Genomic DNA, 17,762 nt, shown 5'->3' on the forward strand with positions numbered 1-17,762 from the left:
CACTGCATATGTGAGAGCTCCCTAGTTTATGAGAGCGCCCTGGTATAAGAAGTCTCCCCAGTATATGAGAGCGCTCCCCAGTATAAGAGAGCTCCCAAGTGTTTGACTGCACCGGGCCCCCGTTAAATGGTAACACCCTGGTATATGAGAGCTCCCCGTTATACAAGAACCCTAAATATATAAGAACACCCAGTATATGAGAGCACCCCAGTGTATGAGAGCTCCCCAGTGTATGAAAGTGCCCCAGTATATGAGAGCTCCCCAGTGGATGAGCACTCCTCAGTGTATGAGAGCGCCCCAGTGTATGAGAGCACCCCAGTTTATAAGTGTCCCCCAGTATATGAGAGCACCCTGGTGTATGAAAGCACCCCAGTATATGAGAGCTCCCCAGTGTATGAGAGTGCCCCAGTATATGTGAGCTCCCCACTGTATGAGAGCACCCCAATGTATAAGTGTGCCCCAGTATATGAGAGCACCCCAGTGTATGAAAGCTCCCCAGTATATGTGAGCTCCTCAGCGTATGAGAGCACCCCTGTATATAAGTGCCCCCCCGGTATATGAGAACACCCCAGTATATGAGAGCTCCCCAGTATATGAGTGCTCCCCAGTATATGAGTGCTCCCCAGTATGAGAGCTCCCCAGTGTATAAAAGCTCCTCAGTATATGAGAACTCCCCAGTGTATGAAATCGCCCCACTGTTTGAGAGCCCCCCAATTTATGAAAGTGCTGCAGTACATAACAGCGCGCGGTATAAGAGAGCTCCCCAGTCCCCTTAGTATATGGGTACACCCCTGTATATGACAGCTCTAACTATATAAGAACTCCCAGTGTATGAGAGCTCCCAAGTATATGACAGCGCACAGGTACATTAGAGCACTCCGGTATATGAGAGCTCCCCAGTATATAAGCTTTCCCCAGTATATACAGCACCCCGGCACATGAGCTCTCCCCAGTATATACAGCACCCCGGTATATGAGAGCTCCCCGGTAAATGACAGCACCCCACAGTATATAAGCTCTCCCCAGTATATACAGCACCCCGGTATATGAGAGCACCCGGGGTGAGTCCCAGCAGGCAGCTCTCCACACGGCTCTGTCCTTTCGGACGTTCCCCTATACAGGTCACCTCTCCGACAACCTGTTAGCTGCCGCTCCAAATGGGCTGATTGACATCCCGGCCACCCACTCGCACCGCGCTCTACAGTTCCCTTACAAGGCAGCCCACCAATCGCCTTCCCGGAAATTCACACGCTCCGCCCACTTGTTGCTTTGGGACTCCCAGAAGATTAAAGCCCAACCTCACAGCGAGAAGCCCGGTGATCCCGGAGAGGGGAGGGAGGCTGCACTGTGCTGGGACTCCTGTCTTACTATCGCTGCTGCTGCTTAAATGACCCCAAACGGCAGGTGAAGAACTCCGCTGAACTTCCCCGGGACTGCTGCTGCTGCTGCTTAGACACCTGGTCCCAGAGCGGACAATATGACGAGCCGTGTCCCTGCCACCACCAGAGCGGCTGCTGTCAGGACACCCACCGCGCTGCTGCTGGCGCTATGGCTGCTCATCGTGATTGCAGAGACCACCGCACAGAGGGGGGCTCTGGACGGCTCTCACTTGACTTATGGACCCCTGGAAGAGGAGATCCTGGTGGCCAACAATGGGATCCGGGTGCCCTTCGGAAGATCCGTCTACCTGGACCCGGTTCTGGACCTGGTGATCCAAGTGCAGCCAGGAGACAAGTGTCACATCAGCGTGCTCAGCAATGACCCGCTGTCCCAGGGACCCGGACACCTGTCCCCCAACAGGTTCCCGTGCGATTTCGGAGCCCGGGAAGTGAAGTACTCTCACCTGGGAGCCCGGAGCCCTTCCAAGGACAGAGTGAAACTGCAGCTCCGATATGACACCCAGACCCGTACCGTGATCATCCCATTCATGATCGAGGTGGAGGTTCTGTTCACCCAGCTGGAAGTGGTCACCAGGAACATGCCATTGACGGTGGAGAAGCTGCTGGGCACCAGCAACCCCATAGACAGAAAGGTCATTGAGTTCACTTATGACAGGACGTTTGAGGTGTGCAGGATCACACCGGTGGTGGGACTGGCAGGTCTACCCAGGTACGGGAGGTTGCTACAGAGTCCTGGCCATATGATGGACTGTGGGGAGTTTCTACAACAAGGTGTCCGCTACCAGCACACCGCTTCCACACAGTCCCCCAACAAGGACTTCATACCTATGCTGGTGGAGCTGCATGATAAAGTAGGGAACCTTCTCAAGCAGGAGCATTTCCAAGTCTTGGTCCGTATCAAGCAAGGTTTGGAGAATACACAGCCCAAGCCAAGCTTCATAGCCATGATGATGATGGAGGTAGACCAGTTTGTCATTACAGCTATCACCCCAGATATGCTGGCCGCTGAAGACTTAGAATCTGACCCTGGGGATCTTATATTTAATGTCACTTCAAATTTTGGCCCAAGGCAGGGGCAGATTGTCAGCACCGATGACCGCAACTTACCTATCACCTCCTTTTATCAGCGGGACTTGCAGGAGCTCAGGATTGCCTACAAACCTCCACCTGAGGATTCTGATACTGAGCGCATCTTTGAAGTGGAGCTGGAGGTGGTGGACACTGAGGGAGCTGTGTCTGACCCTTTCTCCTTCATGATAGTTGTAAAACCCATGAACACAATCGCTCCTGTGGTCACCAGAAACACAGGGCAGCTCCTGTTTGAGGGACAGTCTAGACCACTATCTAGTACTCAGAATCTGCAGATCAGCGATGAGGACAACCTGGATGAGGTTAGAGTGACCATGTTGGATGGTTTGAGGCATGGACAGCTCTATTTGTTAGGATCCCCACCTGAAAGCTCAAAGTTTTTCACAGCCTCTGACCTGGATGAGGGCAGGATTATCTATCAACATGATGGCAGTGACACATATAGTGACAACATCATCTTCCGTATGACTGATGGAAAGCATGAAGTGGAGTTCCTTTTCCCAATCACTGTGGTGCCAACAGATGATGAGCCTCCTATTGTTAACGCCAATACTGGTTTGATGCTTTCAGAGAAAGAAGTGGCTCCTGTGACTCCGCTAGTGCTGAGTGCTACAGATATTGACTCAGAGGACTCCACCATACGTTTTATTTTAGAATTACCTTACTCAACCCTGGGGCGAATGGTGCTGCGTCAATCTGAGATACCGCAGGATCCTTCTGAATGGCAGTTCCTCCCTGAGCTAAAGATATATGAGAAGGAGGTAAGTGAGTGGACTCAGCAAGATATATTGGATGGAAAACTGTATTACAAACATGTTGGGCCCCATAGCACTGTCTCAGTCATGGACCAGCTTGTCTTTAGAGTCCAAGATGACAACGATCCTCCAAATCAATCTGGGGAGCACACCTTTGTTGTGAAAATTAACCCCATTGATGACTTACCTCCAGAACTATACCCAGGTACCACCCTCAAGATGGTAGTGCAGGAGTACCATTTAACTTACTTTAGAAAGAAATTTCTCCGTTATACTGACTTAGATTCTGATGACCGGGACCTCAAATACACGGTGACCACCCCTCCATTGGACACAGATGAGAACAACCCAGCTATTATGGGTTTTATAGTCTTTACTGAAAACCCAGATCAAGTTGTCACAGAGTTCACTCAAGCCCAGATAAACCATCATAAGATTTCTTACAAACCCCCAGACCTAGAACTTGGAATCACCCCTCGTGTTGTAGAGTTTCATTATACAGTTGAGGACACATCTGGCAATTCGGCCATAGGGAAGTTTACCATCTTTTTGCAGCCAGTGGACAACAAGCCCCCAAATATCATAAATACAGGGTTTACGGTGTTTGAACGGGGAAGCCACGTTATCACGCCTGCAGAGCTCGATGCCACCGATGCTGACACAGGTAGAGATAAAATCACTTTCACTCTCACACAGTCTCCAAGACATGGGCAAGTTCTGTACTCTAACCAAGTGATGGATGTGGGTGAGTCATTTGTGCTGGATGACATTCGCAATGGGAAAATAAGCTACATGCACAGTGGTGAAGAGTCTGCCAGTGACTCCTGCACTTTGGATGTAAGTGATGGGGTGCATGTCCTCACTATTATCATTAAAATCACTGTGCGGCTGGTGGATGATGAAGTGCCCAGGATCATGTTACCAACTGGAACCATTGGCTCCTACCTAGATGTTTTGGAAGGCAGTTCTGCTGAAATCACAGCTAATGTTATTCAGGGGACAGATGCAGACACAGATGACCTCATGCTAACATTTATTGTTGAAGACCCACCTCATCTTGGAGAAATTCTGGTGAATGGTGTACCTGCTGAAAGGTTTACCCAGAGAGATATAATTGATGGGACAGTTATTTATTCCCACACTGCTGGGGAAATTGGGCTACAGAAAATGGAAGACTCTTTCAATTTAACATTATCTGACCTGTCAGAGGAATGGACTGTTGGGGGTAATAGAGTTACTGGAGTACGTGTTCAAGTGACCATTCTGCCCATTGATAATCAGTCCCCTATAGTTACAGTAGGTGAACAGTTCACAGTTATTGAAGGTGAAAAAAATGTTATAACCTCATCCAATTTAGGAGCACAAGATACGGACACCCCCAATGATGACATCCTGTGCACTATTATTGTCCAGCCTTCATCTGGTTACCTGGAAAATATATCCCCTGCTCCAGGATCTGAAAAATCCAGAGCTGGAACTGCTATTAGTGCATTTACATTGAAAGACATCAGAATCGGACATATTTATTATGTTCAAAGCATCCATAAGGGTGTGGAACCTGTGGAAGATAGGTTGACTTTCCACTGCTCTGACGGCATCAACTTTTCCCAGAAGCACTTTTTCCCTATTGTTATTATTCCAGCTAATGATGAAAAGCCTGAGATTTTCATGAGGGAATTTGTAGTTATGGAGGGCATGAGTCTTGTTATCGATATTCCCATACTGAATGGGGCAGATGCTGATATCCCAACAGATGAACTTGTCTTTTTTATCACTAAGCCGCCAAAACATGGGAATATCGTAAACCAGTTCACCAATGGCACTGTGATAGTCAACAGCTTTAACCTGGATGACATCAAAGAAAGCTCCACCATTCTTTATGAACATGATGACTCTGAGACCAAAGAGGACAGTTTTGAAATAAAACTTACTGATGGAATACATTCAGCGGTCAAAACTGTTCTCATTATGATTATACCTGTGGATGATGAGACCCCTAGAATGACCATTAATGATGGACTGGAGATAGAAATAGAAGAAACAAAACTGATCACCAATAAAGTGCTTAAAGCTACAGACTTGGACTCAGATGACAAAATTTTAACCTATATCCTACGTTACGGACCTGGCCAAGGTTTGCTTCAAAGAAGGAAACCAAATGGAGGACTAGAAAATATAACAATAGGTATGAACTTTACTCAGGATGAGGTGGACAGAGAATTAATACAATACCAGCATTTTGGCCAAGAGGGCATTCGTGATTTGTTCAAGTTTGATGTCACTGATGGAATTAATCCACTTATTGATAGATACTTTTATATTACAGTGGGGGGCATCGATATGGTCTTTCCAGATGTGGTTAGTAAAGGAGTGTCTTTGAAAGAAGGAGGCAGAGTAACACTTACCACTGACTTACTTAGCACTAGTGATCTCAATAGCCCAGATGAACACTTAGTTTTTACAATCACAAGGGCTCCGGTGCGTGGGCACTTGGAGTGCACTGATCTTCCAGGGGTGCCCATCACATCCTTCACCCAGCTCCAGTTGGCGGGTAATAAAATCTACTACACTCACACATCAGATGATGAAGTGAAAATGGACAGCTTTGAATTTGAGGTCACCGATGGCTATAATCCAGTTTTTCGCACTTTCAGAATATCTATCAGTGATGTGGATAACAAGAAACCAGTCCTGACTATCCATGAACTAACAGTGAGAGAAAGTGAAAACAAACTGATCACCCCCTTTGAACTTACAGTGGAGGACAGGGACACTCGAGACAAACGGCTGAGATTTGTTATAACTCAAATTCCAGTTCATGGGAAGATCCTTTATAACAACAGTAAAACAGTGACCTCTTTTACAAAGCAAGACCTAAATGATAACCTTATCAGCTATAAGCACGGTGGCACAGAGACTACAGAGGACAGCTTCTCCTTCACTGTCACTGATGGCACCCATACTGACTTTTATGTGTTCCCGGATACCGTATATGAGACAAGGCAGCCCCAGATGATGAAAATACGTATAATAGCAGTGGATAACGGCGTGCCACAGATTGTAGTAAACAAGGGGGCCCCAACACTTCGAATTCTGAGCACTGGCCATTTGGGATTTTTGATTACCAATAAGGTTCTTAAAGCTGAAGACCGGGACAGTGCCCACCTTTCACTCCGTATCCGAGTCACACAAAGTCCTAGCCATGGATTCCTCATCAATATGGACAAGGGCAACCACAGCATAAACCAGTTTTCTCAAGGTAAGCTCTTTGATGATCATGCATCTTTTCATATGGGTTGCCAGTATGTTTCTGCACTGTTTTTATAAGTGTACTGTATACAAAATTGCAACATTTTGCTTTGCCTTTAAGTGTAACATTGAGAAGTTGTTAATTTGTTTGGACATATTCCAGAAATGATAGTAGAGATGTGCTGTAACCCATCATAGCTTGCAATCAGCATTTGAGTTCAAGCCAATTGAATCTGGTTTGTAGGTGATGCCAACTTGACTCTTTCCACCATGAGATAATATTCTGCTACTGCTTTACTCACATTCTTTCTAATTACAGACAATTGGCCTGAAGGTAATAGGTGATGATTAAAGTAAGTCATCAGCCTACTATATGTTGTTGTTTTTTTGTTTTTTAGTTTTGGGTAGAGTAGGCAGTGTTTGTAACCAATCAGGTTTTTTTTTGGAGAGATTTTCCTTGACTTCCTATGCTGAAGACACAACAGGAAGTGACTTGAAAAGTTAGGGTAAACCCCCCTCTTAGACCGTTGTCACCATTGGAAGTATACCCTTCTATTTCAGTTCTGGTGACAACTGCAAATGTTTGGGTTTCCTATCACTTTCTGTTCCAGTGAAAGTGGAGGGGATGCATTTCCATAGGTAAAAAACTGGCACTCGCAAGGGGATCCGTCCATCCAGCATTTTATTTGTGAAAAGGCAAAACAGCAGGAAACAAACACTTACATGGTTCAGCCCCCAAACTGGGCCTTAGTCATCACTACGACTAAGGCCCAGTTTTGAGGGGGGGGGGGCTGAAAGATGTAAGCATTTGTTTGTTTGCTGCTGTTATGCCTTTTTGCAAATAAAATACTAGATGGATGGATCCCCTTGCCAGTGCCGGTTTTTTACCTATTGCTCAGTGAAGGCTCTGGCAGAAGCTTTACCAGGCAACGAGGTTCAAGCAGCGGTATTAGAGACAAGAGCTACTCAATGTTTCTAAACCGCTGATGAATTTCCATAGTGGGGAACCCTCCATACTCTATCCAGACCTACAAAGGTTTTGGTGTTAGATATGCATTAATAAATGCTTCTCATAGCTAGAAAGATCTGGGACAGCTGGAGCAACTTCTCTGTATTGCCATATATACACCGTTACACTCCACCTTTTACTTTGTCAGAATGGCATCTGATTGGTGGGTATTGGGCCATTTAACCTTTTTTTTTGGATATACCTTAGATATTAAAGCTCAATGTGGAAAGGGGCCTGGATGGCCAGAATGAGGATAGTACATCTTGTGGCTCTTTGCATTACATGATTTAACAAAGACAAGCAATTTTATATTCAGTCTTGTTTGATGGTACAGATTCAGTTATTTTTCCCTGATTGTGTTATGACAATTTTTATCCTCCTGAAGAAGTGGTCATTATCGCTAATTCACATTTGTTCAAAATAATTTCTATATTTTAAGATCATTATGGTCAAGGTACACAGTTTTTAATCCGCAATAGATAGAGTAAAGCTGGCCATACATCTATAGATTATCTGCAGATTTTCTATGGTCAGATGGAAAAAGTATCTTGCTAGTCGGCCCCGTTGGCTGTCAAAATACCTGAACAATCTGATTGGATGCAGACATTGTTCAGGTAACAGGTAATCTATCTGTGTATGGCCAGCTTTAGGAATTAAAACCACTGCCAGTGTGTTTGTTTGTTGTTTGCCATTTGTGTCTCATTAGAGGGATTTCCCTTTACTTCCTGTCCTGTAGACTCAATAGGAAGTGAGAGAATATCCTTCCGATGCAAGAAATATACCATCCCTGACAGTTGTCATGAGAACAGTTATCCTCATTTGAAGATTTCCCCTCTATTGCTGTTCTGGTGGCAAGTCCAAATTTCGTATTTACCCTCACTTTAATTCCTGGTGACACTCTAGCCCAGGGGTGGGCAACATCAGCCCTCCAGCTGTGCTTTAACTACAAATCTCAACATACCTCTGCCTGTACCTGTTAGTGTTGCAATACCTCTTGGGACTTGTAGTTCAACAACAGCTGGAGGGTCGGAGTTGCCCACCCCTGGTCTAGCCAAACTTAAAAAAAAAAGGCTTTTATACTTTAGGGGCTACTTACTCTTCCGTATTATGGTAATGCATTCATTATCGCACGTTACTGTTACACATGTGACATGCATTACTGCAGGGCTCAAAATTTCAAGTCCTGAGTTACTAGCTAGGGCTTAAGAGTTACTCGCCACTAGTTGCCCCACCTAACCCCTACCCTGCCCCACCTTAACTCCGCCCCTAAACACACCCTCTTAAATTATCTTATGATAATTCTTATCTTATGATAGTTGCCGCTTGTAAATGACAGATTAGGGATTCCTGTTGCAGGAAAAAGCAAGTTCCAGACACAGGAATCCATAATCCCTGAAATGTAGGTGTAAATTGGGGCCTAATATACGCATACACTAGAACACATTAATACACTTCTCAACGTTACCCTCCCCCCCGCACAAATATAATAATAAAATTCCCCCCGCACACAAAAAATAATATATCCCCCTCTGTTATAAGTCCAAGCCAAATGAAGCCGGAGCCGACAGGAGCAGCTCTGCGGTCTGCATCTGAAACAGATGCAGACCGTGGAGCTTCTCCTGCAAGTCAGGTACGCGGTCTGTGATCGAGTGCCTGATATGTCAGCTGTCTGCTGGCCACATAGTACCGGCTCGCAGACCGCAGTTGGACCGCAGACCGGTACTTGGAGACCCAAATTTCCACTCTCCCTCACTTTATTTTTACTCGCAAAATGCGAGCAGGCGAGTGTAAATTTTGAGCCCTGCATTACTGCATTGTGTTGCATTTTGAATGCACTAATGCAATGCACCTGAGTTACAGAGCGCTACAACACATGATATTGCATTGTATTACAAAAAAGGGTCATGTATGATTTTTTCACCATGTCGGGGTGCGTTGCCAGTCCATTCATTTTCATTGGGCTGCCTTAATGCAACGCAGCGCATTGCACTGCACTGCAAAGTAGTAAATGGATCATTCATGAATACACACATTCAGAATCTTCTTTAAAGAAGAACAGTGCTAATTGTAATCATTTAGGCTCCGTTTACAGTGGGGCGTATCGTGATCACGCGTCAAATGTGCACAAACGTGCATGATACTTGCACAAATGCACAACGCATTTGCATTGCCAATACTAGGTAATGACACCCCAAACATTGCCAAGCAAACATGATTTTTCCACGCACTTGAGAACGCATACGAACATGTGGGAAAAAATTTGGAACGTATGTTGTCAAATTGGCGACGTACTTCTTTTCTGCACCTAGGGACCCAATGGGGATCAATGTTGACGCATGCCAAACATGGGAAACAAAGTCCTGCAAAAATGTAGGAACTAATGTTCCGTTGTAATATCCCCTTCACATACCGTTCTGTTATACCCCTGAATCCAACGGGTGCTGGAACAACTGGTGGATGGCACTACAGTATACAATCTAGAAGATATGTTGTCCGCACACCATTCTGCTTCGGAATGTCATCTTTCTTTCTATTCCTTTAGCATGACATGTGAATGCAACGTTTCGGAGCCTCACAGGGCCCCTTCATCAGGCAAAGTGGACACTTTGTCTGACGAAGGGGTCCTTTGAGTCTCGGAAATGTTGTATTCACATGTCATGCTGAAGGAATACGAATAAAGATGACATTCCGAAGCAGAATGGTGTGCGGACAACATATCTTCTAGATAGGAACTATTGTTCCTGTGACGAGCATTCCCGCTACGCCCTAGTGTGAACGGAGCCTTATTAAAAAAAACTGGTGATGATGTCTGAAGTGCGATAACCTGTAAGATCCAATCAGAGATCATGTTGTAATTTGAATTGGTTTCAGTCCAGTAAACCAAAACCACTGATTTGCTCCTATAGGTTATTGCCATTTGTATATTATTGATTAGATAAGTTGCTTGCAGCTGGTATATTGAAATGATGGACAAGTGAGACAGGTTGGAGTAATATGTAGCATTACATATATAATGACATTGTAGAAGAATTATTCATTTTTATATATGTCCCAGCAGCTAGCTTTTAAATATATTCTAAAAGTTCTTGCATTGTAATATGTGTTATATGCTGCTGCAGTTAGATTTGACCGTAGATAAAACTGATCATTGCATTGTGCGTTCTAACACAGCTCCACCTGCTTTCATGTATTATGGCCGCATTTAGATGAAGATAAACAGCTGCATGCAGATAAAAAAAAGCAAACCCTTTAAATAGTACAGGTTGCTAAGTCAAGTCTGTGTCAGCGATAGATAGATGTGACCAGTGCCAGATGGATTTAGTTCAGAGGACAGGCAGGCGGCATCCTGGTGGTAGTACATTGCATGGTGTTACCTGAAACACAAAGGAAATGCATATTACAAAAATGACTGGGAAAGGGCGGCCTGAGCCTCTTCTCAGCTTTCAATACACTACAAGTTCCAGCATGCTTCTAAAACCTAGAGAGCCTCTGCTTTAGCAGTGTATTATGGCCATCAAGTGGCCATAATGCACTGCATATTACAAAAATGACTGGGAAAGGACGGCCTGATCTGGGAAATCAATAATAGAGGGGAAATCTAGAAAGGTAATCTCCCAATAAGGATAACTGTTCTCATGACAACTGTCTAGGATGGTATAGTTCTTGCATCAGAAAGATATCCTCTCACTTCCTATTGAGTCTATAGCCTGAACCTCTTCTCAGCTCCCAATAAACTACAAGTTCCAACGTGCTTCTAAAACCTGGAAAGCCTCTGATTGAACAATGTGCAGATATAACGAGTTGGTGATTTATGAACGGTTTGCATAGCTAGTGAGATTTACAGCTCACTTTATCCTTTCAGCAGCTCACTATGGCCACTAGGTGGAGGCAATGAGCATGGGAATTTCCTACGCTCCTCGGCTCCATCAAGTGGCCATAATGCACTAGACATTTCCTTCGCTATGCAAATGGTTTATAAATCACCCCACTGTGTCAGTTGAATTAAATGGTGGCAAAGTTTCTTTTTTATATTTTGGACTTTTTACAGATTGATTGAAAGAAGGGATCAGACAGGCTGGAAAGTTTCAGTGGGGGTTCAAAACGGTGTGCCAAATATGCAGAAATATCCATCTAGAAGTTTGTAAAGTTACTTTTTGAAGATGCACATAGGATGGACTTCCTCAAATCACTGACACAATTTCACTTAGCCTTGTAAATATGAAATTCCTTGTGTCACCACTCTAACTAAGCTGCTACAACTCGGCGTCTGGACTTCCCACAATGTAACATTATGATTGCTTGCTGGAAGCAATGCATGATGGGCTATGTAGTCTTGAGAAATGGAGATTGTATCACATCAAGCAGCAGGGAAAGAGATGCAAAGCACACTGGAAATCTTGGAAGATGTTGAAAGTAACAAGCTGGCGGAAGGCAGCACTCACTACATCAGGCCCTGTTCACAACGGGGCATTGTGAGGATGTGCTTTTGCAGAAACGTGCATTCCCGCACATTCGTGGGACTTTGGTTCCTGTATTTGGCATGCAAACCCCATTGGGTCCCTGGACGTGCACCAACTGTGGAAAAGAAGTACATGTCACAAATTTGGCGACATGCCTTCCATTTTTTCCCCCGTGCGTTTGCGCATGTTCTCACGTTTGCCACATTTGCTCGGCCGCCTTTGAGGTGCCATTACCTAGTGCAAACGCAAGTGCATTCTGCCTTTGTGCACAGCGTGCACGTTTGATGCATGTTTACAATACGCCCTGGTGTGAATGGGGCCTTCAAGGGATTTTTTTCATGCAAGCTTTGATTGCATTATCAAAAACAACTCTAGTATGTATTCCTATTACAATGCTGATGTCATGACAGGAGAGTATATGCTGGGACTTTACATTTTTTTTGACCCTGCAGCACCATGGACATAACCTCTATTGAAGTGTGTCCCGTGTCCTGCTGGCTGTTGACTAGTGCAGGGCTGTAGAAGAGAAATCTACCCGTGTATGGCTATCTTTAGGTGCTCATTCACATGCAGACCTTTTACTGATATAGAGCAGATCTTAGTGGTGAACAGAGGTAAATATATGCACATGGACCAGGCTAATTTTGTGAGTCGGAGATTAATGGAGGTGCAATACTATGTCAACTTCAATATTACATTATGAGGTGTGTGAGATGAGAATTGCTCGTCGGTGCATTAACAAAGTACACAACATTACCCTCTTTCTCTTATAGCCTGCATCTGTGCACATCGGCCTTTGTTCACTCCTGACAGTGCTTAGTCAGCATAGTGTGTTTTTTATGTGAATTCTATTTTGAAAGTATTAGTGTAGGCAAGCAGATAAATACACGACTAAAAAAACTATTTTTGAACTGTTATTCTGTTTAGTCACTTTTGTTGTCATCTCTTCCAGACACTATACATGGTCTTGACCATTTACTCTTCCCCACTACAGTCAAAGCAATACAGCTCGGTCAATCTGTGATTGGATAGTGAAGGAGCAGCAGTTTACTGAAGAAGCAATCTATGGTTTCAGTAAACTTGCATTTTTTAGATTAATAGCTCCGTGCAGAAGCCGGACTGGCTTATAGTGCGTTCCAGTCCTTCCCATTTGAATACCTGGCCGCAATGCCCTCAACGCGCGGTACCTCATTATTGTGGGTTGCTGTGCGGTTTAAAAAAGTAGTGCTTGCGCTACTTTTTTTCAACCACACTGGAATGCATGGTATTGTGGTATCGGCCATTGTGGAGTGATTGAGCACATTGCAGCCAGGAGGTGCAGTTAGTGTGATATCCAAATAAATGGCAATGCAACGCACCTGCTGAACTGTAATGCATGGTAGGTGCATTGCGCCATACCGCGTGATTAACGCACGGCCTTAGTGTGAAGGGGCCCTCGAGGCTGGCTTTACATCTATGCATTGCAGTAATACTTGATGTAACATATTACTCTGAATGTTTTTAATATTTTTTCAGCGCTGATTTGAGCTGAGCAACATTGAGCTACAGTGCACATTTTGTCGCCCTATGTAGCTCTTCTTTTGGCAGTCTATGAAAGCCTATTGAGGCCAAATCACACAAAATCCACTGGAAAATGGGTCATGTTTGAGCGACAAGCTTGAACTATTAGTTACAGGCGACAGTGAGATGTGAACAGCTCCATTGAAATGCATTGGACGAACTACATTGAGCGATATTTGAGCTACAAATCGCTCAGTGTGAATGGGGTCTGAAGGTTGACATCATGAATCTTTTTTTCAATATTTAGGGTTGTAACAATCTGCAGTGTCTAATTACTATCGTATTGGCTTCCATCTCCTGGCATGAACAATCTTGTACGGAGTAATTCTTAACCCATTTGCTGCTGGACTCATTCCAGAAGTAAATTGTACAAAGAAAGCCGCAGTTCAAGCCATAACCTTAAATGTGGCCGCAAACGGTGTGTTTTCTCCCTCCCCAGACTCAAGCCTGGACTGGTGTATTCCCTGCAGGGTTATGTTACAAGCTGGATAAAAGTGCTGAGACACAAAGTAACTTGTAATTAATTGCTGTTCTAATGATGTCAGGTCAGGATTGATCAACGTAATGTTATTATAAGAGTAAATGACAGAGAGGTAATGAAACAAATTCAGTTCCAGTGAATCCCAGGGTTCAGTGATACAGGAAACATAGTTAGTGGTATAGGAATAATGCTATTTAAATCCTTTCCTAAAGGTAGACATGGATAAGATCAGCATATGGCCAGAATGGGGCTATCGGGTCAAATAAAAAGCCATATATATTTTTATTGAAGCAAAGCTTTAGATAACTTTACAAGTCTGCATTAATTAATTCCTGACATGCCACAATATACACTGATAATATCATTTTTCAAAACAGCTGGACCATTTATCATTAAAAAGCTGTTTTTGAGCTTTAGTTAACTAAGTTTGCCTAGACTGAGGCAATGTCATCATTTGGCTGCGGTCAGGATGTGCATTAAGCTCAGTCTCCTCTCTAGTGATCAGAATGAAATTTTTTAGCAAGTCAAGAGACTGCAGCAGGAGCGGATCTGTGTCAGACATTTGTGAACACAGCCAAAATCTGCACAAGCACCAGGGTTTCCATGGTGGTGTCATCTCCGAGTCAGCATTTCAGTCTAGGAAGTAGATGCTGGTCCTCTCCCCTCCTACACGGCAGCAATGCTATGTTCCTTGGTGTCCTCATGTCTTCAAAGATCCTTAGACCGCTGAAGCAGAGAGGGAGCGAAGCTGGAAGGACCGGTCCTAGACACAAATGAGAAGTTGACCCTTGCAGTGCGGGGGTATTAATTCTAGAAATGATTTGTACCAGTAAGATTTCCAAATTCCACCCTGTTAAATGAAAGGTAACTATTTTTGCATGTAAATTAGATTAGAAGTGTTAACTGTTTGTTTTCCCCATTCACTTCAATATTGCGTCTGATTGGTCTTATCTTTATGTTGACTTTCCAATCCCAAAATGAGCAGTGTGAGTTTCACTTTCATTTGGGTAAGATCCAGCAGTTGTCCAGCTTGGCCCAGCTAATACCAGTGTACAGGGAAGGCTTCCTGTGATATGTTATTTGGAAACCAGAGGAACCAAGTGAGGGGATATCCCTAAATTCTGTTCCTCATTATGTTACTATAGAAATATATAAATATTGCAATAGCTCAACTATTTTTATGGATCCCCAGCTTACATATGGAAACACTATGATAAAAAAAACAAAAATAGACACTCGGGTAGTTGCTTGCGGCTTTAGAACTTGGCAGCTTATTAGAACCAGGTAGCTAAGGCTCTTTTATTAACTAAAACTGATACCTACTGTATCTTTAATTACATAGTGAAAAAAGACACACATCCATTAAAGGTGCTGTAAAGTCCCAGCATATACTGTCCTGTTATGACATCATCATTGTAATAGGATTACATACACAAGTTGTTTTTGATAATACAGTCAAAGCTTACTTGAAAAAATCCCTTTTATGTAGTGAGTGCTGCCTTCCGTCTGCCCATCACTATCAACAAATTTCTGGATTCCCAGTGTGCTTGCATCTCTTTCCCTGCTGCTTGATGTGATGCAATCTCCATTTCTCAAGACTACATAACCCATCATGCATTGCTTCCAGCAAGTAATAATGATGTCACATTGTTCAGATGTTGAGTTGTAGTTCAGAAGGCAGATATAGTTAGAGTGGTGACACAAGGAAGTGAATATCAACAGGTCTTAGTGAAGTTGTGCCAGTGCATTGAGGAAATACTTACTATGGGCATCTTCAATAAGTAAGTTTAGAAATTTCTAGATTGATATGGTTATCAGGAGTGGAATATAACTTATGTAAATTCAATATAGAGATGCATATTTTAATTGACTTTAAAATATGTGGGAAGTGTGTGTGTGTGTGTGTGTGGGGGGGGGGGGGGGGGGGGGGGAGGCATAAAAAAGTGGCTGTTTAGCAGAATTTATTCTCTGAGCCAGAGATCAGTCCTCAGTGCCCCGGGCAATGCACAAGTTAAAAAGTTAAGATCATAAATATCTGTCACCTTTGTTAACCTCCTCGGTGTGTTCTGGCATTTCTAGTTAATACCAGGAAATCACCTGTTATCTGGAAATCACTTGTCTGGGTAACCCTGAGAGCCATTAGTCAGAGAAATAACTATTTCATGTCTTTTTTTCTCTATGTATGATTCCACTTTTTACATAAACCTGGAACAAATGAGACACCCTGGTTCTGGTTTGGAACACCGTTGGCACCCTGGTTCTGGTTTGAAACACCCTGGGGGCCCTGGTTCTTATTAGGAACACTTTTTTTTATTTTAGCACTTAAAAACAAACACTGAACCCCAGTGGCGTCACAAGGGAGGTGAGTGGTGTGCAATCTGCGCTGGGTGTCACCCCCTCTTAAAAGTCGGGCACTCTGTCATGGACTGAGAGCCTGACCCGGTGACATAGCTGATCCCACCTGGTCAATATCCCCTCTTCTCCTTGCTGGCGTCCATCACCAAGATGGCCACTGGCAGTGAAGTACACCATCGCGGCCGCTGCTTAACCTTGTCAGTGCGGGGGTAGCCCCACAGCAAGGATTAACAAAATTTTTGCTGTAGCCATGCTGCAAGCACTATTATTTCAGATCGCACTGAACCGGAATGCAGGCACTGATGTGCCATGCGTTCTGGGGCGGGTAATCACACTGTGGGCGGGGTGTGTGGCTGCGGTGCCATTGACTTCAATGCACCGCCATGCCCCTGAACGAAGGAAGCCGACTCAGCTGACTCATCTGGAACGCACTGTTTATGGTGTGAACAAGCCCTAAATCGTGCCTGAATCCCAAAAACAAAAACATTACATATTGCAGTTTACCAGATCTTAGATATGGTGGCAGCGTTTGATTTCTTTTTTATACTCTTTTTCCTTTATTTTTCCCTGGTGATCCGCTCTGTAAGTCTGTTATTGTTCAACCCCCTTTAAGACGCCACGCTGTCCAGAAAAAGTGGCAGATAGAGGGCAGACAAAAACCATAGAACACTGACAGGGGTGCTTGCAATGGTCAGCTTTTATCCATTTATGTAAAACCTTTATCCCCCAAAAAACTGCTTGTAACTGCTTGAAAAGTGTTAGCTCGAGTTAATCGAGTTCAGATTTAATTTGTTAGGCAAGGCCATGTAAATCTGCTAGAGCATCTATATCACTACCCAGGGGCGTCCCGATGCTGTGAGTCACCTGGTCTCCAGATTGGGTGACACCCTGCCGTCATTGCGCATGACGTCACCTCGAACGTGTGCAATGATATCGCACATGCGTGGCTATCTTGGTGATAGACACCGGCAGAGAAAGGAGGGGACATTTACTCGGCGGGATGAGGTATGTCGCTGGGTCCCCTCCTCTCTCCTGACACTGTCGGGCTCTCTGCCCGACTTTTTAGAGGGGGTAACACCAAAATGACTGTCAGAGATGAAACATCCACAATGCCCTAGCCGTTAAGACACACATGGGAGCCCTGCAGCAGTAGCTTTATATTTATATCTAGAAAAAGATACATTTAATGTAAATGATAATGTGATTTGGTAATACTCAGGCTTGGCATGCTGATTTAAGTGTGAATAATAATGATTAGCCCATTTTAAGATGGATTTGGGGAATGAAGTGCAAGACGCCAGCTTACAAAGGAACACGAACTGGCATATCTAGGGTATGGCACATGGTTGCATTGAGCGACACTTGAAGGGGGGGGGGGTCAACTCATTGGGTAGGGGAAGGTCC

General features: G+C 44.2%; 1 protein-coding gene across 1 annotated transcript in view; it reads left to right on the forward strand.

Moving 5' to 3' along the window:
* The first annotated feature begins 1,477 nt into the window (after window positions 1-1,477).
* Window positions 1,478-17,762, forward strand: part of FREM2 (FRAS1 related extracellular matrix protein 2) — a 175,347-nt gene continuing 159,062 nt past the window's right edge. The window contains exon 1 of the mRNA XM_018560167.1: window positions 1,478-6,503. Within this exon, the coding sequence (XP_018415669.1) occupies window positions 1,478-6,503 (5,026 nt within the window). The remainder of the gene's footprint in view (window positions 6,504-17,762) is intronic.

This window comes from Nanorana parkeri, unplaced genomic scaffold (assembly GCF_000935625.1).
Source record: "Nanorana parkeri isolate BGI_ZX_2015 unplaced genomic scaffold, ASM93562v1 scaffold436, whole genome shotgun sequence".
NCBI lineage: Eukaryota > Metazoa > Chordata > Amphibia > Anura > Dicroglossidae > Nanorana > Nanorana parkeri.